This window comes from Dermacentor albipictus, chromosome 1, assembly GCF_038994185.2.
Source record: "Dermacentor albipictus isolate Rhodes 1998 colony chromosome 1, USDA_Dalb.pri_finalv2, whole genome shotgun sequence".
Taxonomy (NCBI): Eukaryota; Metazoa; Arthropoda; class Arachnida; order Ixodida; family Ixodidae; genus Dermacentor; species Dermacentor albipictus.
Window position 1 is genome coordinate 226,264,734 of NC_091821.1, and position 24,293 is coordinate 226,289,026.

General features: G+C 48.9%; 1 protein-coding gene across 1 annotated transcript in view; it reads right to left on the reverse strand.

Moving 5' to 3' along the window:
* jp (junctophilin) overlaps positions 1-24,293 on the reverse strand; it is a 139,830-nt gene that overhangs the window by 113,288 nt on the left and 2,249 nt on the right. Inside the window, exon 2 of the mRNA XM_070530947.1 lies at positions 691-1,428. Coding sequence (XP_070387048.1) covers positions 691-1,069 — 379 coding nt within the window. The 5' untranslated portion in view covers positions 1,070-1,428. The remainder of the gene's footprint in view (positions 1-690; positions 1,429-24,293) is intronic.

Sequence of the window (24,293 nt, forward strand, 5' to 3'; positions counted from 1 at the left end):
ATGTTAAAAAAGTGTTTTACAATTCCACTCGTGCTGGTCTGTTTCAAGGTGTTTCCGAGTTCATGTCTAAACAGGTTGACACCTTTACATTGAATGTGGTTCAAAACAGATGAACGTTGCGTTATCGTCCTCGATACTTGAGATCGGAGCGCTCAAGTCTCTCCTTCGCTATGCACTTTCACACATGCGGCGGACCGTTCACTTCATCATGCTGAAAAATACCCATGCATGAAACCACAGCCAAGCACACAAACTAGTCATGGCCATTGATGTGTCTCTGGCGGTACCTGTTCATTGAAATGGGTCGCTCGCATCCTGCACCGTTGCCATCCGAGGAACGTCGGCCAAGCACCAACGTAAATTGTGAACCTCGCTCGTGATCACGGCAGAAAAGATTCCCGCTTCGATGGGGCGTGGGGAGTGGCCGAAGGAACACATTGCCAAAGAGCACGGCCGCTATTTGGTGTGCGTGTGTGTGCGTATTATATATAGCCTGACGCTGACTTGCGGGCCCTGCCCTTAGCGCACGCGGTGTGCTGGGTGGCCCTAAAGCCAGGGAGACCGAGAGGCCAGGGATGTGGCCAGCAGGGCGTCTCGGTCGCCATGGTTACAGGCCGCGACGCCAGGTACGGTCACCGGAGTTAGCGCGAAAATAGTTGGCGGCGGCGCCCAAGGTCGGGGCGGACTGACCTCCGTCGGCGTACGTCTCGGAGCCGTAGCCGTCCTGGAGGCCGTTGGCCCAGGTGCCCTCGTACTTGGCGCCGGAGATGAGCGACTGGCGCACGCCGTAGCGGCCCTTGAAGCCCTGCGTCCACTCGCCGCGGTAGCGCCAGCGGCCGCGCGTCTCGACGCCCAAGCCGTGCCGCTTCCCGTTCTGCCACTGACCCTCGTAGCCGCTGCCCGAGGGCCACGTGTAGACGCCAGACACCTCGAAGCCGTAGTGCCACGAGCCACAGTACTCGCCCTGGCCCTTGGGGCCCGTGCAGACGCCGTGGCCGTGCGCCTTGCCGTCCTCCCAGCCGCCGCAGTAGGTGCCGCCATCGTCGAAGTCGAAGCGGCCGCCGCTCATCCTCTAGCAGGGCACGGCCGTCGCCACCGGCGACATCTCCCCGGTCGTGCTCCCACTGGTTCGGGGTCGTTCGAAGGACAGATCGGGCGGCTTCGCAGTCTTCGCGGCCGCCCCCCCCTGCGAGACGCGCGCCGATCCCCGCTCCGCCGCGCGAGGCGCCAGCGCCTCTCTCGGAACACGCCCTCGTGCGGTCAGCGACGACGGCGCCGAGGGCCCAGCGCCGCCGCTCGGCGCGCGCCGCCACCGCCGCTTCCCCCGGCGCGGGATCCAGTGTGCAAATGCTGTTTACTCTGCGCGACGACTCTGTTCTGCAGTGAAGCCCGGTGTCGGCTACGCATCGGCGGGGTTTAGGTACTCGGCTGAAAAACATAATTAGCAGCGTTTGTAATTCTGCTCTGTGCTTAGGACGCATTAACTAGCAAAAAAAAGGTAGCGAAGGAAAATCTAGAGGCTGCGCATTAACGTCGATAACCACCACGAGAAGATTTGCGTGATTGCTAAGCATCAAGTGTGGGTCACTACCGACAGTTTATTTCAATTGCTCTTTATCACTTTCTTTTTTTGCGGTTAGGTATTGATAACACTTGCGCATATAAAATCTGAAAAGTTTCTGCACTCACTGTCTTCTGTGTAGCTTAAGGTCCGCATGGAAATCTCACCAAATAAATAAGTTTCCTACGAAGCATAAAAATCGCTCAAGAAAGTGCGAAAGTTGGGAAGTGCAGCTAGATTGAAGGAGTTTTCTTTCAAACTAATGTTGAGTCATGGTTTTGTCTTAATATTAATGCCACACGACTAAACAACACATACAATGCCAGTGCCTAAGTAGTTAAACATGTCTGTAAAAGGTGCGCGGTAATACCTATATAAAAGTTGACAGTCACTTTAGCATACGCTAATGAGGATGAATGCGAAAGGCTGGGCGCTCCGGAGAAATTCCTTAAATTAATTTGACATTCTCATTCGAGTGCGTTGTTACTTCCTATTTCTTGTTTTCCTCTTACTTGTTCTCTTTTTCGGTCGCCTAGACATCGTCACTGGTTCTGCGTGGTTAATGGTACGTTAGAACGGTCGTGGCAAGTCTATGAAGGCCATTAAGACACATGCATAAGTTCACTGAATGAATTTTCTTTATTTTAACACTTCGACCTACGAGGGTAGCTACATGGACTTGTATATATGGTGCCTTCTACTTTCTATTAGTGCAGGCAGAATGAGAGGGACACGGAAAGGCAAATAGACAAACACACAGCGCTAACCTTCAACATAATTATTTCCAGTTCTCGCAGGCGTACTTATACTCCTCCGAACGTCATAAGACACGTGCACATTGCTCGGCAAATATGAACAAAACCGAGAAAACCAGACGTAGACACCATTGTGGCCACAGTGATTATTTAGAAGGGTGTCCGTTCAACGAGAACAGAGATAATCGAGCTCTTTTATTGATAAAAAAATTGATGGCTTACAGGCGCATGAGCTTGATTTTTGGTGCCATAACGCCGGACGGTCAGCGTATTTTTCGACCCATAAGCCGTATCTAAGGCTTTCGCCTTAAATGAGCACTTCTTCCGGACTTTTGGAGCACACAACTGACAAAATGAGTCGTCCTTTGAAGGAAATCTACTTCGAAGTTGTGTACTGCGTAGTACTAATGTAAGCGCGAAAATTTCCTTTGAATATCACACTTGTAACAACGAAAGATGGGATGTAAAGTCGCGTATAACGCCGCAACACATAAAGGTAGTCCTTGTTGGTTAAAAGCGAGCGTGCAAGATGCAAACGATCGGCGACATGAGCACATGTGATCGCATGTCCTTCTGAGCATGCGCACTGGTGACCTTCACGCTGCCAAGACTTGCTAAGGTGCGCGCGGCCGACTGTAATTATCAAGAGCGCGCAGGTGACTGCCAGTTCTGCGCTTGGTTTCTGTTCTTTGACGATACAATGTACTCGAGAGCTCATGCTAAAAGGCCAGGCACTTGCATGGATTCACGAAGCTTTCGGTCACCCAACCGTTACATAGAATGGATTGTAAGTATGTGCGGGTCCAATTATAACAATGAATGAGTCGAAAGCTTTTGTCTAACTAAGTCATAAACTTCCAAAATAGCCATCTTCATAACTCAGTCACAAAATCAAGCACTAGGTGATAGATATTCGGGCCGCTGGCAAGCGCATTCGACGTATACGGAGATCAAACTCGCTATTAAGATGAACACGCGTTCGCTGACTCTGTTCGACCATGCGCGCGGTGCTTTTTGTCTGATTCGACCCAGCCTAGTTATTGGCTGCGCATCATGTTCTATACGTCACTGCCTGCGTCATCGCGGGCAGTGACACAGGGCACCGCGTTAAAGATTGAATTAAATTCGGGGGTTTTACGTGCCAAAACCGGTATTTGATTATGAGGGACACCGCAATGGGGGACTATGGATTAATTTTGACCACCAGAGGATCTGTAACGTGCCCCCAATGCACGGGACACAGGCGCTTATGCATTTCGCCCCCATCAAAATGCGGCCGGGATTTGATCCCGTGATCAAGTGCAACACCGTAGCCGCTAAGCCACCACGGCGGGTCATCGCGTTGTTATCAAGCGGTCGAGCTCCACTCTGATGTTCCTAATTCCTGATTTTAATTTTACCATTTAGAAAAAGTTAATTGTTATAGTTTTACCATCAGCTGACCGTGAACGGTGAGTGAAGAGCGACATAGAATCGAGTGGAAGGCATCGTTACATATATCGCGGCCCTATTTACTTCGGATAGCTTTGACACTAACGACGCAGCTTTCTCTTTTTTTATTCATTTGGTTAACAACATATCCAACAAGGTATTATTCAAGAACTGAACGCACTCAAGATGTACTCGCACTAATTTTGCAAGAAGTGAAGTTCTCCCAATGTACAATTTTTGCGAACAGAGTGGGAAAAATGTTTTTGATGCCACGCGTGTCACCCGTGTATCAATTATTTATATATGCACTAACAATCACGCCCAAGTACTCATGATCAAATGTCTTTCCTAACACTTTATCGATGTCATACATGGCAAAAAATTAAAAAAAAATGTTCTCGTTAACATCACCGAAACAACTTTATCAATACTTTTTTTTTATTAGATGAAAACTGGTAGGATAGACCTAGCTTTTTGGGGCCGGTTATCACTAAGTCTCAGACAGAGAAAAAAAAAGGGGGGAGGAGAAAACGGAATGAAAATAACAGCAAACGCTGCACAATCTTTACAGAAGTCACAAGCACACATGCAATGTCATCACGGTTATCAACACCATAAGCACGGCCTTGTTACTTGATGTACTCACTACATCATATTGGGAGAACCCCACACAGCCCTTGCCTTATAACAGTGACCTCCAAACTTGGCAATTCGGTTCTGCAGAAATCCGAAAGGTGTAGGGAGTTTCATTAAAGATAAAAGCTGTTATTTGCCTGTCAGGAGCTTAACGGAAACCCATACGGGTTTATCAGAAAGAAAGCATCACAAATTCAAGAAAAAAACTGACAGTCACTTAAGTATCCTTACGTGACTTGAATTCCAAAGCGTTATGACTTCTCTAATCAATTGGTTACGTACACAATACGTGGCGTCGTACATTGTCACGTAACCTTCACAACTCTACCCTAATCCACCTTAACCCACCTTTCCCTAATTTGTAACATTACTCAACTTTAATCCACGTTAATTCACTTTAATTCACCTTAATCCCCTTTTCTCCATCTTGTTCTAATTTGCAACGACCTTCATCCACCTTAAACCACTTTAGTGCACCTTAAGCCACATTAATCCAACATAATTCGCTTTGCTCTAATTTGCACCAACCTGAATCCCCTTTTATTCACCTTTATTCACTTTACTTCACCTAAATTCACTTTGCTACACCTTAAGTCACCTTACTCTAACTTGTTCGAACTTTAATTCAATTCACTCGAATTCACCTTAAATCACTTTAATTCACATGAATTACCCATAATTACTACTAATTAGAGTTGTTACACTGTTTACTACCTTTTGCTTACTACTGACGCCATAAAATACGCTAACGCTGATGACGTCACTGAGGATGAGGATTTTTTGGTATCATCGCCGGATCACGCCAGATTTTCTGCCTGATGGGACATATAATGCTTTCGAATTAATGTTCGTCCTGGTCAGGGGCGATTAAACCCGGGATCAACACCTTTCCGGGGCGGTCGCTTTGCCATCTTAGCTAACCGGGAGGCTAGGAGGTTGCGGCGCGAGGGAAAATTAATCGACAACTCAAAGTACAGGGACCCTGAATATAGCACATAAGGCCTGCGGAAACTTGCTTATGAAAGGAAAAAAATTACGTATATGCTTCAGAAGCGGAACGCGTAGCACAGATAAATTTAATCTACCCCAATCGAAACCAAGCAGCCTCTGAAAGTTTGTTGTCCTGTATAATCTGGGCCTGCATTCACGAAAGCCTCCCTTATCTAAGAACGGCTCCTCATCAGCCAGCGTTCAGGGGTCTTCCACTCATGAATGCGATGGTCATTGGTCGCTGCTTGGCAATGGGCAGTCGTGGACAGCGCTTACGTAAGAGAATTTTTTTGTAAATGCGGGCCCTAATCTGTTTTTGTTGTTGTAGATTAGCGCGACTACAAATATAACGCGACGGAGATTTCTACGGAATCAGGAAATATAAATGTTATTACGATTGACTAATTGATTGATTGATTTTGAGAATTTGACTGGCAAAAGGGCTAGATATAACCCAAGAACACCAGGGCCATGATGATATTACAATTACAGCGTGATTCAACGATGCGCAACAAAACCGTAGGTGCAGTTTTAGAATAAGGCGCTATCCGTTACAGTAATGTGTGCGGGACCATATTGCACAAACGTCGAGGTCGTCAAATGCCACGCGGGCGCTCCATGGCAACGGATCACCCATCCCGCTATGCTATGCTAACAGGGCCGCGACACACTTCCCAGATGGCCCACACGAGCACGCAAACGCGCCGGGGGCCTGCGTTTGCGCAGGTACGTCCGAGCGGACGCCCATCGGCGCAGCAAATCAGGTCGCTGGACCTAAATCTTGGGTAAATATTCTTGATGGGGGGACCAGGCTGACCGCCTTGCGCTGCCGTCGCCCTTTCCACTTCGTTGTCATATCGCTATGTTGAGTTGCGCTCTGATACCTCGCCGATCCTCGCCTGTTTTCAGCGTACTCGACAGTATTCGCCTCCGATCAACGACAGGTTGTCTTTTCTGTAATGCTCAGTCGCCTTGTTGTTGAGCTCGCCGAAATTTGAAGGGCGAGAAAGAGGAGCGCAAGTTGGGTGGCGGGGAAAGGAAACTCGTGTCGTGTTATAGGAACATGACTCCGAGTATAACGCGATGTCTTTTCAGTGTGCTAATTATGAGAAAAAGCTTATCCGGTAATTTCTTGTAAAAACTTTCTTGCACTGGGTCGTAAGAGCAGCTGCCAACCAATAGTAATGTATTACGATGGCGGCCGGTCAGTAGCAAATAGCCCTTAAGAACGAAAAGCTTTATACAGTTTTTGTTTGTTTGTTTGTTTGTTTGTTTGTTTGTTTGTTTGTTTGTTTGTTTGTTTGTTTGTTTGTTTGTTTGTTTGTTTGTTTGTTTGTTTGTTTGTTTGTTTGTTTGTTTGTTTGTTAGACAATCACCACAGAAAATGCGAAATTTCACATCTGCGTCAACAGCTAGGTCATTAGTAAACCAGAAAACAGTGGGAGCCAATACTATGGCCTGCGGCACGCCAGATATAACCAGTGTTTGTTCAGGTGAATACTCATCGCAATGGACAAATTGTAACTTGTTTGACAGTTAACTTTTTATCCGATTTGGGATACCCAATGACAGAACGATTTATAGTTTATAATATAGTCTAGCATTCGATGTTCTATCAACTACTTTGATAATCCCGGAAATGGCATGTCTCTCGCTCCGCGCTCGTCACTGGTGGTGGAAAGATCACGGATTGTTTTTATTTTGCGAGCTGTCGCCGAACGCCCTTTTCTGAAGCTATACTGATTAGTGAAGAAGATTAATCGCTGAAATAACATTTTGCATGCAAGTGAACTGGTTGATAGTTTGGGGAAACCGTAGCATCATCCGCTTTTTGGTGAATTTCCCATTCAATGTATATTTCACCACTGTCTGATAAATAATACACTTTTGGCAATTCATTAAACTTAGTAAGCCTCTTAAGACTGTGCGTCGAATGAGACCTGGTCCGCTAACGTTACATTAGGGTACAATAGATATCAGACATTGTACGAGGGCTTCTAATAAATACCAGTTGAAATAAACTGGCATAAAAACAAACAAAACACTGCCTTTTTTAATTTACGTGCATTTGCAGAAGATAGGCGTCGGTAAACGACAAGTATACACCCGTAGGGTCTGTCTGCGTGCTTCCGTCTACTCGTGTGATTTTCTGCAAGGCATATGAACTAAAAATACCTTTAAAACATCAGACAACCAGTTTACCTGAGTGATCAAGGTACAAGAACAATGACTTCGGCAAATTATTTTCCTTTGACCAACAGGTGTAGTCCTCTAGCACATAAGGATCGAGTTTTGCCTACATGAACATATTTTACATGCTCGCCTGAGTCACAGGGCACAGTCACAATAGGTGATAAGCATCCGCCGTAAGCGCGGGAATCGGGCACTTCGCACACGTCCCAAGGTTTCCAGTTGTCGTTCTCCAAGCCCAGGAGACGGCAGGTGCGAGGGTGAACCCAGGTCGAAGCCTCCAGGTACAAGCTTCCGTCAACCGGAGAAGATTATGGGGAAGGATGCAGACACACGGGGGTATAATTCTGCGTTATAACGCGAAACTTTCTTTGCATCTTCCTACCCATTTTGCGGGTGCTGGATGATACTGTCTTGCAGATTATACAACTTGAGAATTATTAGAAACCAACTGGTGAATGTGAAAGACCGGCTTGACAGCAAGGATCATCCGGGCGTGGTGTACAAGGTATGGTGTGCTGACTGCAAGTGCAGTTACATCGGCAGCGTCGTCGAAACCGGTAAATTCACTAGAATCATCAAGGAGCACCAAGGGACGTCTCCAAGAACAAAAAAGCGCCAAACGGTCTCGCCGAAAACGTCAATAATTACGCTCTCAGCATCGATTGGGATAATGCCGCCACCATAGCCAAGAAAAATAACCAGATGATCCGGCTGTTGATGGCGTCTTTATTGATCTCAACGACGGCCGACACTATCAAGAGGACAGTTTGAAACATACCTGCCATCTACTCTCGCTCATTGCAAAGTATCATAGGAAAAAAGTAAGGAAATGCTCTTCAGCCTTAGTGTGACCAAGGAACCCATACAGGCTCCGAAACGTCTCGGTGTTCTTTCACCTTGACTTGGTCAGTGACCGCAACTTCATCGATGGGGGCGAAATGCGAAAACACCCGTGTACTTAGATTTAGGTGCACGTTAAAGAACCCCAGGTGGTCGAAATTTCCGGAGTCACCCACTACGGCGTGCCTCACAATCAGGAAGTGGTTTTGGCACGTAAAACGCCATAATATTATTTTTATTTTACCGCAACTTCATCATCTTCTTACCTGACCAGAATATTTTTCTTCTAACCCTTCACTACAAGTTATCTTTTAGTCCACTTTCTTTTCCATTGTCCTTATTAGTTCTACATTTCAATTAAACATAAGAATTAATTTCCCCGATACTTTATTCGGTTTCATATTTCGTTTTCATGTGATTCAATTTTTTTTTTCATTTCCAGTACACGATTCTACATGTGCGACGGAGTCGATGTGATACCAAGGGAATCTGATTATATATCTACGAGTGGGAGTCTCTTTAAGGCGTTAACCGATCCTTAATTAGCACGTATAAGTAAAGGTCTTGGGCCTAATCAGTCAAAACGGCAGTATCAAATTCTTCGTACCATGTAAAATCATGCACAGCTTCAGTGCTCCTGTACATGGAGTTTTTCGATCTCTATGTATAGTACGGTTCAGAGTCGACAATCATCGCTTCATGTGCATATTTTGCAAGTGCTACCGGTCGTATGCCTTGGTAAATGTTTGCATTCACAATGAATCAATCAATCCCGTAATACTGTCAAATTCTGAAATGGCGGCATTTTGAGCCAGGTAGGTTGGTTGGTTACGGTGTTTGTTACAGGCGGTGTTGCCTGACATCTGGGCTGGCAACGGCTCCGCCTGTTTGTCTCTTTCGTTGTTCAGGGATCTGTTACAACATGCCCATGAGTTAGGTGTCGCGTAGATATCCGAGTAGAAGGCATGAAATCTCCTTGCAAAGTATCCTCGGTCCTTCAGGAAATATGATCTGTCTACACATGCGTTTGGAAATCTTGTTTGCAGGTTGTCAAGTAAAGTTTTCCGTTCGATAGTGAAGCGCCAGCAGGACCAAATGAGGTGTTCCACGTCACTAATTTCCTGGCATTCTGTGCGTAGCGGAGAGGCACCTCACTCACTTTTGAACGCCCATGGTGGAGTGCAACCCTATCCTGTTCTTATTCTATAAATGGGAGTGGTCTCCGATTAGGTGAGCCCCTTCGCTACACACGGCTCATGTGCCGGGGTCCAAAGTGAGCGGAAGTGGCTCCGAATTAAGCCTTTTGGGAAACAGTGGTTGGTCGGTGCTCCAACCGTTGGTGGCCTTCAGAGCGCTTCTTTAGCTAAAGCGTGCGCTCTTTCATTCCCAGCGATACCAACACGGGAAGGTATTCGCTGGAATACATCACGTTTCTTGCTTCTCAAATCCTTGAATAAATCCTGTGAACTCCGACTGAATTTCTTAGGAGGACCGCAACGGGTGAGTTGTTGGAGTGCAGGTCTCGAGTCCGTTAAAACTAGGGTGTTTTGTGCAGGGCACCGTTCGATCTTGCGTAGCGCAGGATCGAACGACCAATCAGAGAGGCCGTAGCAACCCTCTGGGCCAATCAAAGCTAACAAGATGGCGAATTTCACAATGTCAAGAATAGCATCCGTGGATGCGGTCGCCATCTTTGTTCAACAGAGGTGTGCCCTTTAGATCGTGAAGATCGAGAACTGGTAGTTATATATATAGAGCCCACGCGCACTTATGCTGCTTTGCGCTGTCAGTGAGAACTATCGCTGTTGCTTCTGCTGTGGAGGTAAGACGGCGTCGAAAATGTTTAAATGCAAGCGCGATTTCGATCGCACAAATAGGGGTGAGGTGAACATGGCCTTACAGTGCTTGTGTAGCACCCCATTCATCAACTTGAAACCAGCTTCGATCGTGAGATCAAGAGCCAGTTAGTTGGAATTCATCTTATTTGCGAGACAGGCACACGTTCTCACCGGGAAACATCAGCAAGGAAAGCGTGTTGTCCTAGAAAAGTGTATGGTGAAATTTGTATATAGATAGAGTTGGGGTACTAGGAGTGGGTCGAATTATTTTATACAAATTCGTGCTTGGTCTTTTTTTTTTCTTTTGCCCGTTCTTGCGAACACTAAGCGACGTGTTCTCTGAAATGTTCCAAATCCTGTACTGTTTGCACCTCCTACGCGCAGTCGAAATGCTCCTCTTCGTCCCTCTTCCATTTATAAGTCCCTTATAATCGTGATCAGTGTATAAATTACCAGTTTCACCGTGAAGTAGCGCGGAGGCTCGCGTTGTTTCATCGCTAACTTGCTATCGCACATTTGCACCATAAGAAGTACAGAACTTTTTCCACTGCCATACAAAGCTTTTCGCGCGTTAGAGCAGTTTAAAACTTTCAGTCTGGGGTTTTACTGGCCAAAACTACGATACGATTATGAGGCACGCCTTCGCGGGGGACTCTGTCGTGATGGGCCGCCGTGTGACGCGCGCCTGGCGTGCTCCAAGGATGCAGCCCAAACGGGTGACAGAAGAGCCCCGTTTTCTTTTGGCGTCGCCTTACATACACTTCTCAGCACAACGTAGCATGTTCATCTCGCGACTCGCCCTGCATATACATAAAGTACAGCATCGCATGATCAATGGCAGACGTATATAACTGTCGCCGCTCGCCGTGTCTCTCACGCAGCGTGGCGCGTGAAATATGAAAGATCAATCGCAACGCACACTCGAGATTAATTTTGACCACCTGGGGTTCTTTAGCGCGCACCTAAATCTAGGTGCACGAGCTTTATTACATTTAACCCCCGTGGAAATGCTGCCGCCGAGATCGAACCTGCGACCTTTAACTCAGCACTGCAACGCCATAGCCACCAAGCTACCGCAGCGCGCGTTAGAGTATAGTTAATCGTTGGCAGATGACATCTCTATTATCTCGTCCTAGGATTTCACAATGCCGGTCCCTGAGGAGCGCTCTCGCGTACGAATTTCAGCGTAAATCCGAACCCTATATATGGTGCTAGGATCTCATAGTGTCTAGCCTGCGCGTTTTGGTGATGTCGAGTGCGCATTAATTTGCTATTTTAACATCGTCTTACAGGGACGCAGCCTTTTTTTATATATATATAACCAGTGCAAGGTTCGCTACGAATACGCTATTAATTAAGTGGCACAACACTTTTACCAAAGTCGGCGGAAGGCCAGTGAAACATGCACAAAGTGCAGCGAAGAATTGGCGAAACAGATTGTTTTGCTGAGTGGCGTCATTCAACGGGGACCCCGTTGAATGACAGTCGCTTCTTTCAAGTAAAAAGAGACGTTCTGCGCATTTCATGGAGGGCAACATATGATAAGTTCACGGCATCAGTACCGTTTCATTGCCATAAAATCAAGCCACATCGTTCATCGTGACGTGCCGCCGCGTAAACATGTCAATGTGCGCGCCCCCCGCCGACCGCCTATCCACGCTGCTACGTGCTCGATCTCGCGGTGAATTGTTATGTGATAAAATGTACGTTCTTGCATTGTAAGAATTTATCAATTCTGTTGTAACATATATGCTACTTTGTAGCGCGAATCTATCTGCGCTTCGTATAGGTTTGGGATGTTTAGGCGCATAATTTTGTACGCTTACTCAGAACACAAGTAACTCACCAGGTCAGTCGCTGCCCCCAAAAAAGTACTACTGCTACAAATACCGATACGATACATTTCTACGGTCGTTCGATACGGTCGTTCTGAAGAAGAAAAAAAAAATGCGCCGATACCCTTACCGCACAGCCGTCATTGGACATGGACGGTCATTGGCATATCTTGGTAAGTTCGCCCGCCACTCCCAAATGTCTGTATATATACGATGCATCCAGCGCCGCGCGTCAAAACGACGTCGAAAAAATCGCCTTATCTGTGACGTTACTCACGTGACATTTTTCACTCAATCAACCAGCTAACATCGTGACTATCTCGGAAAGCATTCGAACGTTACAATGTTTTCCAATTGCAAGTATGCCGTATATACGGGCTCCAGCGCGCGATCCTTCGCTGCCTTTTTTTACAGCGCAAGCATTGCTATATCGAGAACCAGAAAAATTGGTTCTTAAAAAAAAGAAAGGAAGAAAGAAAAAAAAGAAAGCGTCACGTTTTGCCATCTTGACGAACGCAGGAAAACGATTTTTTGCAGACATTCCGTCCTGGTACGAATTTAAAAGCGACCTCTTTACAGTCATGGAGGCGACGGATAAAAGCGGCCATGCAGTCGTCATGTGTGAAACAGTGTGATTCATGCATGTCCAGAATAGCATTCCACGATTCGAAGCACAAGATGTTTCAGAAAACACTTTCAATTTTTTTTTAATGCCTGTGGCCGATGGCACAATTCTAGTCCATGAGCTGCTCTCCTCGACGAGGCGGACATTACTTGCACGAAACATTAAAATGCATACTCCACTAATTAACAAAAATAATTAAGTTTTAACTAGTTACCTTATGGCACATATTGCACCTAACAAATTCTAGCGGGTGAGACTGCAAGGCATATCCACTTGAATAGAATGGTGTGGATGATGCCATTTACGAGATATGTGCCGTCAAACTTGAGGTGTTTATAGTTGCACTGTCGTTCCACTTACTTTCTTACAAAACGTCGTTTTATGCATTGAAGTGGATCCGCCTTGCGAACTCCCCGGTAGGACTTAGTAAATTGCAATATGTGCCATAAGGCAATTTGTTATATTAGTCCATTATGCATGTCAATTTTTTGTGCAAGTAATGTGCGCCTCTTCGAGTAACCAGCACATGGACTTGAATTGTGCTATCTACCGCACGCAAATAAAAAAAAAACATGTTTGAAAGTATTCGCTGAAACACTTGGTATATGGGGTTCGCGAATTTTAACACGAACTTGAAGGAAAGTGAGAACTTGTTCGTCTTGGAAATTCGTTTTAGCAGCTGCGGCATTATTAGCTGCATCGTGTGTGAAGCTGCTTCTTGTGGCTCCAGGATAGTGTTCTCATCTAATTACCAGTCTGCAGAGGCACACGAAGACCTCCTCAATTTCTGTTTCCAACTCTGCAGCTTTCCACGTTATACTGACTCTGGCGTAGCTGCTTACGTTCACACAAACCCCATTTCGTTCTCGTGTAGTTGTTTGCATCACTGTTTGCGCCATGGAGGAAAGATATTACAGCGAAGCTGTATATGGCTAGCCGATTCGTTCGTCCGTCCGCCCGTCTGTCTGTCGGTCGCCTGTATGCCGAAAACTCCTCTGGCGCAACCCCATGCGCATGTGCGAAAAAAAAATGAAAGAAAAAAAGAGTGAGAAAAAGGCGTATGATTAGCCAACGCCACCTAGATAGCACAAAACCTGTTTACGCTGATCCATGACGTCACGCTTCCTGGCCCAAAATTTCCATTGACGAGGCTGGCGTGATGAAAGCGGGGACGTCAGTATCACTGCTGCCTACTCGGGAGTATTCCCATTAGATTCTATGGCAGTCGGACCAGGTAACATGACGTCATGGGTCGGACTGAAAAGGCCTTGCGCTAAGTGTTTTTTTGATTAGCTGGGCCAGTAGTGGTGTCGTTGTTCGTCGCAGCCGAGCGCGCACGCAGCAGTTTCTCTCCAGCTCCGAAATGGGTAGGCCACGCGTCACACGTATTCCTTAGGATCAGGCAGCTTTCGGCCATCAACGTCGCGAGCAGAACCGAGAACGAGCTCGTCTACGCCGTGCCGATGCTGCAGCCTGGGCACAGGAAGAGGCTATTGCAGCCGAGCGCAAGCAGCAACTACGTACTGAAGATCCGGCAGCCTACCAAGCCATCGTTTAACGAACCGTTGGGATTAACCCAGTGATAAACAACGGAGCCGCACATTCGAGCTTCGCTGGATAATCATCTGTACGGAGTGCTGGGGCGGTGATATTTTTTTTTTTTGTCAATATCTCAAAGACACCATAGAACGGTGCCTTACAAAAGGGGTGCGCAATATCCCATCAGTGAAATAATGAAGGCGGTCTTGAAGTGCGCGGGATTGCTGTACAGGATTACGTTCGCAAGAAGACGGCTCCACTCCTTGGTCGCTTGTGTGAAAATTTGCATTTCGATGGGGGCGAAATGCGAAAACACCCGTGTGCTTAGATTTAGGTGCACGTTAAAGAACCCCAGGTGGTCAAAATTTCCGGAGTCCTCCACTACGGCGTGCCTCATAATCAGAAAGTGGTTTTGGCACGTAAAACCGCAAATATTATTATTAATGTGTGAAAATTTGCAGTTTCGCCCGATAGGCGATCGATTTAAAGCGATTGCAAAGACTTAGACAACTACACGAAGTAAGGTTCGTAGTTTTATCGGCCGTATAAATTACAGTAAACATCTACTTACTAATTAAAGTAACGCGCATGTTGTCACGCGCGCACTGCCAAGCATGAATAGATCTCACTCGCTGTCACAACGCTGGCATGATGAAGAATGCCGACAGTGAGGAGCGAATGCTTCGTGCGTTTCAACGTGTCTCTGGAATCTTGAGATTACGCGACCTCCAACGCCAGGCACGCGGGAAGAGAGTGCACACGAAGCCGTAAGCCATCTCGGCTCGCCCAAACATTTACACCCGCCGCAGATTACCCCCAAGATAAAGCACGTGGGCCGCGTATGCGCAGCCGCGGCTGGGCAGCTGGGCCATAGGAGGAGACGCACGGTCGCTTCCACCCCTCACCCCCTCCCTTCTACACTCTTAGGCAAAGTTACACCCTTTGGCTTGCCCCTTCTGCCACACAACAATAATCGCCATCTGCCTTGATGCGTTTCCTTTCTTTAACGCTGCGAGCCCGGAACTTTCCAGTAACGAACGGGACGCGCGTTATCAGATGCGGCACTCCAAAGGGTGTAAACTGTTCTATGCTGATAACGCGCGTGCCGTTCGTTACTGGAAAATGCCGGGCTCGCAGCGTTAAAGAAAGGAAACGCATCAAGGCAGATAACGATTATTTTTGTGTGGCAGAAGGGGCAAGCCAAAGGGTGTAACTTTGCCTAAGAGTGTATATAGAGTACGCTTGATCACTTGATTTCCGAGATTTGGCGCGCGGGAGCACGGCGCGCATCAAGCCACCATCCTTCTCGGCTCACTGTCGCACTGTCGCACTCCAGGTGAAAATTCACCTACAGTGTCCCTAGTAATTGATATCGCGATAAATGGGAAGTAGTAGGCACCGTTGTGCGAGCATGTACAGTTTTCTGATGTTTCAGTTTTAACGTTTCGGCCGTGCTACGGTCGAAACGTTGAAACATTAAACATTAGTATGCCCCTTCGTTTCCACAACTATATATACAGGGTCCTGAATATTTGGCTGCTCGTGTTAAAAAAAAAAAAAAGATTGTGCACTCACCGCTGCACTGTTCTTGCTGAAATTTTGCAGAACGATCGCATTTTGTTGTCTGCTTCGTTTGGTACAACACTTGGCACGATTAGTTGCCTGTTTTTAAAGACAAAAATTAGAAACTTCTTTTGCCTATGGAAAAAATGGCGTCTTAAAAGCCGGCCCCGGCACAGACTTGTATCGCCACCTACCGGCAGGAGCAGGAAGGAGCTGCTGTCGCGTAAACGGCCGATTTCAAGATGCTGTTTCGTCTTCGAAGCAGCTCCTTCCTGCTGTTGACCGTAGCTGAGCTTTGTACAGAGGCACCGACGACCGAGAAAACTCTAGAAATGCACACTCGGCAGTATAGAAGTCAGACTCTGGAGTTTTGCAAGACGTGTAGCGCCATCTGCCGGTGCGAAGAGGCAGCAATTGAGTAGTGTGAAGCCCGACTCCCTTGCTAAGTTGCCTATGCAGCTAGCGACTGCGAAACAACGATTTAACTAGATTTTGGCCCATATTGCGAGTGTTTTGCGCATTTAGCACCCAGACAGAGAGCTATGAATTTTTCCGATAGTCGGACGCGCCGCCGAACTGCCATAAAGCGCTTGCTGGCTCTCTCTTCAGACTGATGGCGGAAGAGACGGCAACCACGATAGCTCCGAGCGCTACGAACGCCGCAATCGGTGCTACTGTTGTGTTGTAAATTGTCATGAACCTGAAGGACTGAATAACAACGTTCAGTTTACCGATTTCTATCGCGATCGTATGAAGGGGAAAGGCGAGAGCGCTCGATACGGGCTGTTCAACCTGTTGGGTAATCGAATTATTTGTATTCCCCACAACACAGTGGTTTGCATAATAAAGTGCGACAATTTTCTTCTGCTGTAATTGTGTTGTGTAGCCCTGACGGAGGACCGTGGTAACAAGCGAAAACTCAAGAAACTGCAGCCGCCACTTCATTGGTAACCAAAAAAAAAAAAAGAAAGAAAAAACGTTGCGAACCATCCTGCGTATGTGCCATCGATATTTCCAACTTTTAACAGACGTCCGCCTCGGCTTGACTCAACAAGTGGAACGGAGAGATTTGGCAGGTCAGTTTAGCCAAACATTTTCGTTCGTTTACGAATTCAAAATCCTGTTCTAGAGCATCGTTGTATCGCGATCGAGCTCATTTATAATTTCGGTATTTTGTATGTCCTGCGCCGATACAACAAGCACGTTTCGCAATGTGCTGAGCCGGCTCGATTGCGTTTTTCAAATGTGAGTAATAAAGTTGCTGTAGGAGCACTTGATGAGTAATTTCGAAGTAAAGTACGTGTGCAAAGAAAAAAAAATGTCGCGTTTATTTACATTTATTTGTGCGCGCTTGTTGCTCGAAGCGTCTGCGAAAAGTTCAGAGGTACTGAGCGATGCTCCTGCGAGAAAGAAAGATGCGGTGCGTATAGCACTGTAGAAAGCTTACTTTCGTCTTGTTCGCACGCTCTTTGCTGCCTTGGAAAACGTTTTCAGTGTGCTTCCCTGAAAAAGGCTATGGAAGGATTTACTCTCTGTAAATAATTGCGACAAACAACATTACGATAGAATGCGTAAAAATATAGGAGATACTTAAGTCTTGTGTTCAAGACATTTTCAATATGAACCAATTTGAAATGCTTAGATTTTTGTACTGATACGCCTCTAATCAAGCCCGATGCTCTCTGTCCTTGCGAGTTGCAGCACGCCGAAATAACACCTGGGACTTCTTTTATATTGTACACGTACTTCGCCCTGCTGAGCATATCCTCCGTTTCCGAAGCGTGGATGGGCGGAAGAAGCTTTCCAGGTCCTTGATGTTTAGGAAACCGTGCCTCAACACAACCGAAAGCGGAGAGTCCATTGTGGCCTATGCACCTTCGCTTGCGGATAGCTCTTTTTGCACTACTCAGTTCGCGCCAAGTCTGCGATGGGGGTGCTGGTGACGGGTTTTTCCGCAGCGCCGCCTGGGCAGAGTCTGAGGTCTATAACCGACAAGTGCTCACGCCGCAGTGCGCCATCGAAGGACTGGGTTCCGACGATCTCCAAGATACCATCAGGGCCATTGTGTGCGAAGAACTGCGCAAGGTCTTAGCCTTGCCTCGTGGCAGCCTCAAGTGGCCTCGATCGCCGACATCGTGAAAGAAGAGGTTCAGCGATCGCTTGGAGTTCTTTGAGGCACAACCACAATTGCCCCAGGCGGAATCGATGACCTACGCCGCCGTCGCACGCCGCCAAGGTCCCCCTCCGCGACCGCACCAGGGCCCTCGCCGCAATTCCGTCGTCCGCCGCCGCCAGCACGCCCACGCGTCGCGCAGCTACGCAAGGAAGACCGACATTTGGCGAGCCCCCGACCACCACCCGCTGTACTATCACTGCGGAGAAGCCGGCCATGTGTACCGCCGATGCCCATACCGCGACTTGGGACTGAGAGGGTTCGTCGTCAACGCGCGGCGTCCACAGCTTGAGGAGCGCCCACGTCGTGACCTCGCCGCTACTCAGTGGAGCCCTCGACGACCGTCCCGTTCGCCGTCACCAAGCCGCTACCTGTCGCCGCAACAACGACCATACACTGACCCAGCCCGGGGCCGGTCCGTCAGCCCATATCCGGAGAACTAAAAGCAGCAACCGGTGGAGGCGCAGTTGCTGTTCGTCGAACTGACGAAGATCCTCCGCCGACGACGAAGACGCCGAAGGGAGAACCTCGACAACACAACGACACACCGCCGTCCCGACGAAGTCTGGAAACGAAGAATACGCCGATGAAAGACGACCTGACGACGCCAAGTACCAGCGACAGGTCAACGCGACGCAGCCGTGATCCGAACTGTAACGTAAGACAAAGAACCACCGACCTCGACGTGCTTCTCGACGGCAACGCAGTCACAGCCTTAGCAGACACAGGAGTCGATTACTCTGTCATGAGTGGACCCATCGCCGCCCAGTTGAAGAAAGTTAAGACCGCATGGGAAGGCCCTCAAATTCGGACAGCTGGAGGACACCTCATAACGCCGACTGGAATCTGTACGGCAAGAATTACCGTTCATGACCGGACGTACCACCTTCGTTATCCTCCAACAGTGTTCACGAGACGTTATTCTCGGCATGGACTTCCTGAACCAACACGGCGCAATCATCGACCTGAAGTCGCAATCGATAACGCTGTCGCAAGATCAAGCGATACCATCGGAGAGCTCTCGTAGTCGCCACGCCTTGAGTGTGCTCGCGCATGCCGCCTCGCTCCAGCATTGTTATTTTCGTCAGCACCGAAACACCCGCTCACTTAGAAGGCGTCATCGATAGTGACCAACGTTTACTGTTCGACCGTGAAATTTGCGTCGCAAGAGGGACCGCTCGACTCCGCGCGGGGAAAGCGGAAGTGATGCTAACCAACTTCAGCCAGGAGTTCAAGCAGATCAGCAATGGCACGACAACCGCGTACATCGAGGAATGTGGAAACCAGCAATGCCTTTGTCCTCCGGATTCTGCCGCATTTACCCCGACGACCATAGTTCCCGAAGCAGACCTCGACATAAATCCAAGTCTTCCCATGAGTAAGCAGCAACAGCTCCGGAGTCTTCTCCGATGATACAAAGACTGCTTTTCGACGTCATCGAGGATTCGACAAACACGCAGTCGCAAAGCATCGCATAATAACCGAAGAGTGCGCTCGACCACTCTGCCAGAGCCCTTACTGAGTTTCGACGCGAGAACGTGAAGCTATATTAGGCAACAAGTCGACGAAATGCTGCGCGACGACATCGTCCAGCCGTCGAACAGCCCGTGGGCATCTCCTGTAGTCTTGGTGAAGAAAAAAGGACGGAGCCCTACGTTTCTGCGTCGATTATCGTCGACTGAGCAAGATCACGAAGAGGGACGTATACCCCCTTCCACGGATAGACGACGCATTGGATCGGCTCTGCAACGCTAAATATACTTATCGTCGATGGACCTCAAGTCTGGCTACTGGCAAATAGAAGTCGACGAGAGAGATCGCGAAAAGACCGCCTTATCACGCCAGACGGCCTCTACGAGTTCAAGGTTATGCCATTCGGACTGTGTTGGGCGCCTGCAACGTTTCAATGCGCAATGGACACGGGGTTAGCAGGATTGAAGTGGCAGACATGTCTTGTTTACTTAGATGGCGTCGATGTCTTCGCCGAAAATTTCGACGATCACCTTAGGCGGCTTGCGACAGTATTAGAAGTCATCAGGGCTCACTCTGAAGCCGGAAAAGTGCCGCTTCGCTTACGATGAGCTTCTGTTTCTAGGCCACGTCATCAGTAAATCTGGAGTACGCCCCGACCCGCAGATGACAGCTGCCATCGCAAAGTTCCCACAGCCCATCGACAAGAAGGCAGTGCGTAGATTCCTTGGCATGTGTGCCTACTATAGGCGCTTTGTCAAGGACTTTTCGCGCATCGCTGAGCCGCTAACACACCTAACCAAATGTGATGTCGAGTTCAAGTGGGAAACACCGCAGGCCGACGTATTTCGCGAACTCAAACGACGCATGTAGTCACCGCCGGTACTTGCGCACTTCGACGAGGACGCCGATACCGAAATCTACACTGACGCCAGTAGCCTAGCTAGGTCTCGGTGCCGTGCTAGTACAGAGGAAGGACGGACTTGAACGGGTGATATGCTAGCCGGCCGCTGTCAAAAGCGGAAGGCAATTATTTTAATGGCTCATGCTTGCGGCGTCCGACCGTCCGTCTGTCCGTGCCTGGAACGGTGCAGGCTGTGGCCTCTCCCCCTCACACTCTCTCAGCAATTACGTGATGGCACAGCGGCGCGCGCGGCAACGCTCCTTCGTCAGACGTCTCGTTGCAGCAGTCGAGTTAGTCGGATGGCTGCCAAGCGGCCCGGTGATGATTCCACGGCAAGCGGTTCGGAGAAGCGCCCCAAGAATGTGGATTCCCCCGATACCAAACGCCAGAAGAAGAATGAGCGAATGCGCATGCGGCGGGCTAACATGTCACCGGGCACCAAGGCCAGGGAAGCGGAACGGAAGCGACAACAGCGAGTGGCCGCGTCACCGGGCGACCGGGCACCTATAAAGCGTGTGCAGTCAGGTCGTCGACTGGGTTCTTTGTAGTCTGTGTGTACTTGGCCCCAATACAAACCTCGGACAAGAAGCAGCCATTGCCTTTATGAGTCGCATCCTCCCAACAAGCGTCAGGCATCGGCGGATGGTCGTTGTCGGGGATTTCAACGAAGACGCTAGGAACAGCCATGCATTTGTCAATGGTCTACAAAGTCAACATTGACAAAGTTCACTAGCGTTACAGTTGGTCACACCGACGACAACAGCCACCACGCAGCATGGCAGCTGTCTTGATCTCGTCTTCCAGACATATCCAACCACCAAAGATCTCGAGCACATATCAGTACGTTTCAGTGATCACAATTAAGGCAGCTATCGCAGACGTCGACCCAGCCAAGCATAAGGAATTCATGGGGCGTTAAAGCAAAGACACAAAGAATTCATGAATAAATAGTCCATCGTTTAATTCAAATCACACTTTGGCAATATTTGTCAAAAAAAAATTGAAGGACACTTTGTAAATTTCAAAGTGTGTTCGGCGAAAGCGCCCGTTCCACTGGGTTCCACTGTGCCCGTTCCACTGGGAGTGTCATGCACACACACACAAAAAAAAAATACATGGCATAGTCAGTCGAATGGGCACAGGCTTTCGCCGAACACACTTCGGAATTTACAAAGTGTCCTTCAATTTTCTACGACTGAAAAGGAATGCCAAGCCATCATTTGGGCTACAGCAAAATTCCGCCTCACCTATATGGTAGGCCATTCAAAGTCGTCAGCGACCGTCACACGTTGTGTTGGCTAGCTAACTTAAAGGACCCTTCAGGACGGCTGGCACAGTGGAGCCTCAGACTGCAAGAATATGACGTCACGGTAACCTACAAGTCCGGACAAAAACACTCTGACGCCGACTGCCTACCACGCGCGCCCATATATCTATCCCTCGCCGCTAGACAACGAGGACGACGACTCCTTCCTTGGAATAATAAGCGTGGAAGACTTCAGTAAACAGCAACGAGGAGACCCAGAGCTAAAAGGTCTCGTCGAGTATTTGGAAGGGAACGCCGACGTTGTCCTATAGGGCATTTAAGCGCGGATTGTCTTCGTTCACGCTACAAAACAACCTCCTCGTGAAGAACTTCTCACCAGTCCGCGCCAACTATACCTTCATATTGTTCCGTGCAGAAGTACTGCACGCCCTACATGTCGATCCGACCGCTGGGCACCTCGGATTCTCCCGGACGCTATCCAGGATGCAGGAAAGGTATTACTGGCCGCGCCTGACCGCCGACGCCGCCCGTTACGTCATACCGAGAGTGTCAGCGCCGTAAGACACCACCGACAAGGCCAGCGGGATTTCTACAGCCGATCAAGCCTCCTTGCCGACCTTTTCAGCAGACCGGGAAGGATTTGTTGGGATCGTTTCTGACGTCAACATCGGGAAATAAGTGGGTCGTCGTGGCGACAGACTATCTCACCCGCTTCGCTGAAACTAAAGCTCTACCGAAAGGCAGCGCAGCCGAAGTGGCAAATTTTTTGTCGAGAACATCCTGATGCGACATGGGTCCCCCAAAAGTCCTCATCACTGACAGAGGAACGGCCTTTACAGCAGAGCTCACCCAAGCCATTCTGTTATACAGCCAAACAAGCCACAGGAGGACAACTGCCTACCACCCGCAGACGAATGGTCTCGCGGAGCGCCTGAACAAGACCCTCGCCGACTTGCTAGCAATGTACGGCGACGTCGAGCACGAGACGTGGGACGCGGTCCTGCCGTACGCAAACTTTGCTTACAACACGGCGGTGCAAGAAACAACACAGCAGGTCACGCTGTTCAAGCTCGTTTACGGCAGGAACCCGACGACTACTGTTGCGTACTCCAGGGTAGCGTATCGTACTGCTGCCGAGAAGTAGCGGCGCCTGCCTATCGAAGCTCGACCGACGTTACTTATTGGGTAGCGTGGCGTTGTCGGCGGGCTGCAGGCATCCGGTAGACCATGGCCACCAAGCAAGGGCGAGACGATTTCTAGTGCGAAACTTGCACGGTTTATTCAAAGGTCTATAGATGAAAGAAAATGAGAAGAGCATGAAGTGAGTAAAAGTACATTTCGAAGCCCCTTAAATAGGCTCTCTGCAATCGTGGGCGGGATCTTGCTTCCGTCGACGTCACGTGACCGGCACAGAAAGAGCTGCTGCAGAGAGGAGCTATACCGAGCTTGCTGCAGAGAGGAGGTCATCACGTCTGGAATTGTAGACGCCTGTCCGTCTCTTCCGCGCGTTGCGGGTTCGTGGAAGTTCTCCTCTAGGTCCAATTCGAGGAAAGGGCCTCTCTAAACTCGCACACCCACAAACACATACACACACAAATGAGGCCTGTACGCTGCGGGGCTTCCGGCAGACAGGCAGACACTCGAAACGGTCATGGCGAATTAGGAAGTCACGCTTCATTTCGACGATGCCTGATGGAAGAAGGTCGGGTGAGAGAAAGTTCTTTGTGCATGAGGTGCGGGACGCCAACCCTAACACTACTCTCGACGCCATGCTGCCGCACGTCTGCGATGGAGCGAATCTTGACGTCTCTACTTATCTCCAGCGCGCCGAGGCAAATGGCCGAGGACGCCCGACCATAGAGTATAGTAACTCTATGCGCCCGACAGCTGGCCCGCCTGCGGATCAAGAACCAACAAAGGACCGACAGCAGACACTACAACCTTCGACGACGCCACGTCGAGTACCAGCCCGGCGACCGTGTTTGGGTTTGGGCCCCAATACGCCGACGAGGACTTAGCGAGAAGCTTTTACGCCGCTATTTCGGACCCTACAAGATTATCCGACGCATTGGCGCACTCGACTATGAGGTCGTACTAGACGGTATGTCGCCTGTCAGGATTGGGGGCTCAATCCCATCGCTCGTGATCCGTTGTCAAGATTGGAGTCGGGCATGAATTAGAAGGTAGCTGGCCCATGCCGTCGTCCAACTTATCCACGCTGAGGACGTTGATGAAGGGAAGGACTGCTCCTCATCGAGAACGAGGAATATGGGTTTATTTACAGTATTTATATCAGTTTAACATGACTGTTTGAGAAAGTACATCAGTCTAACATGCAGTGGCGTAGCGCGGTCGTCTGGCACCCGGGGCCCATAGATATTCTGTCACCCCCCCCCCCCGGCTGTAGTCGAGGATGGCGAGGATATCAACAAGTTCCGGATGTCTTCAGACGTATATGACACCCCCCCCCCCGACTGGCCCCTTGCACCCGGGGCCCACGGCCCCCCGGCCCCCCCTGTTGCTACGCCACTGCTAACATGAATGCTTGAGAGAGAGTGTCCTGATCAGCCGCACAACAGCGGTTTTTAAACACTCGGTCCTCACCCGATACAAGGTGATGCGAGCGTTCGTTTCGTCATCGCAAACTAGCCGCCTCCCCGCAGGACGGTCTAC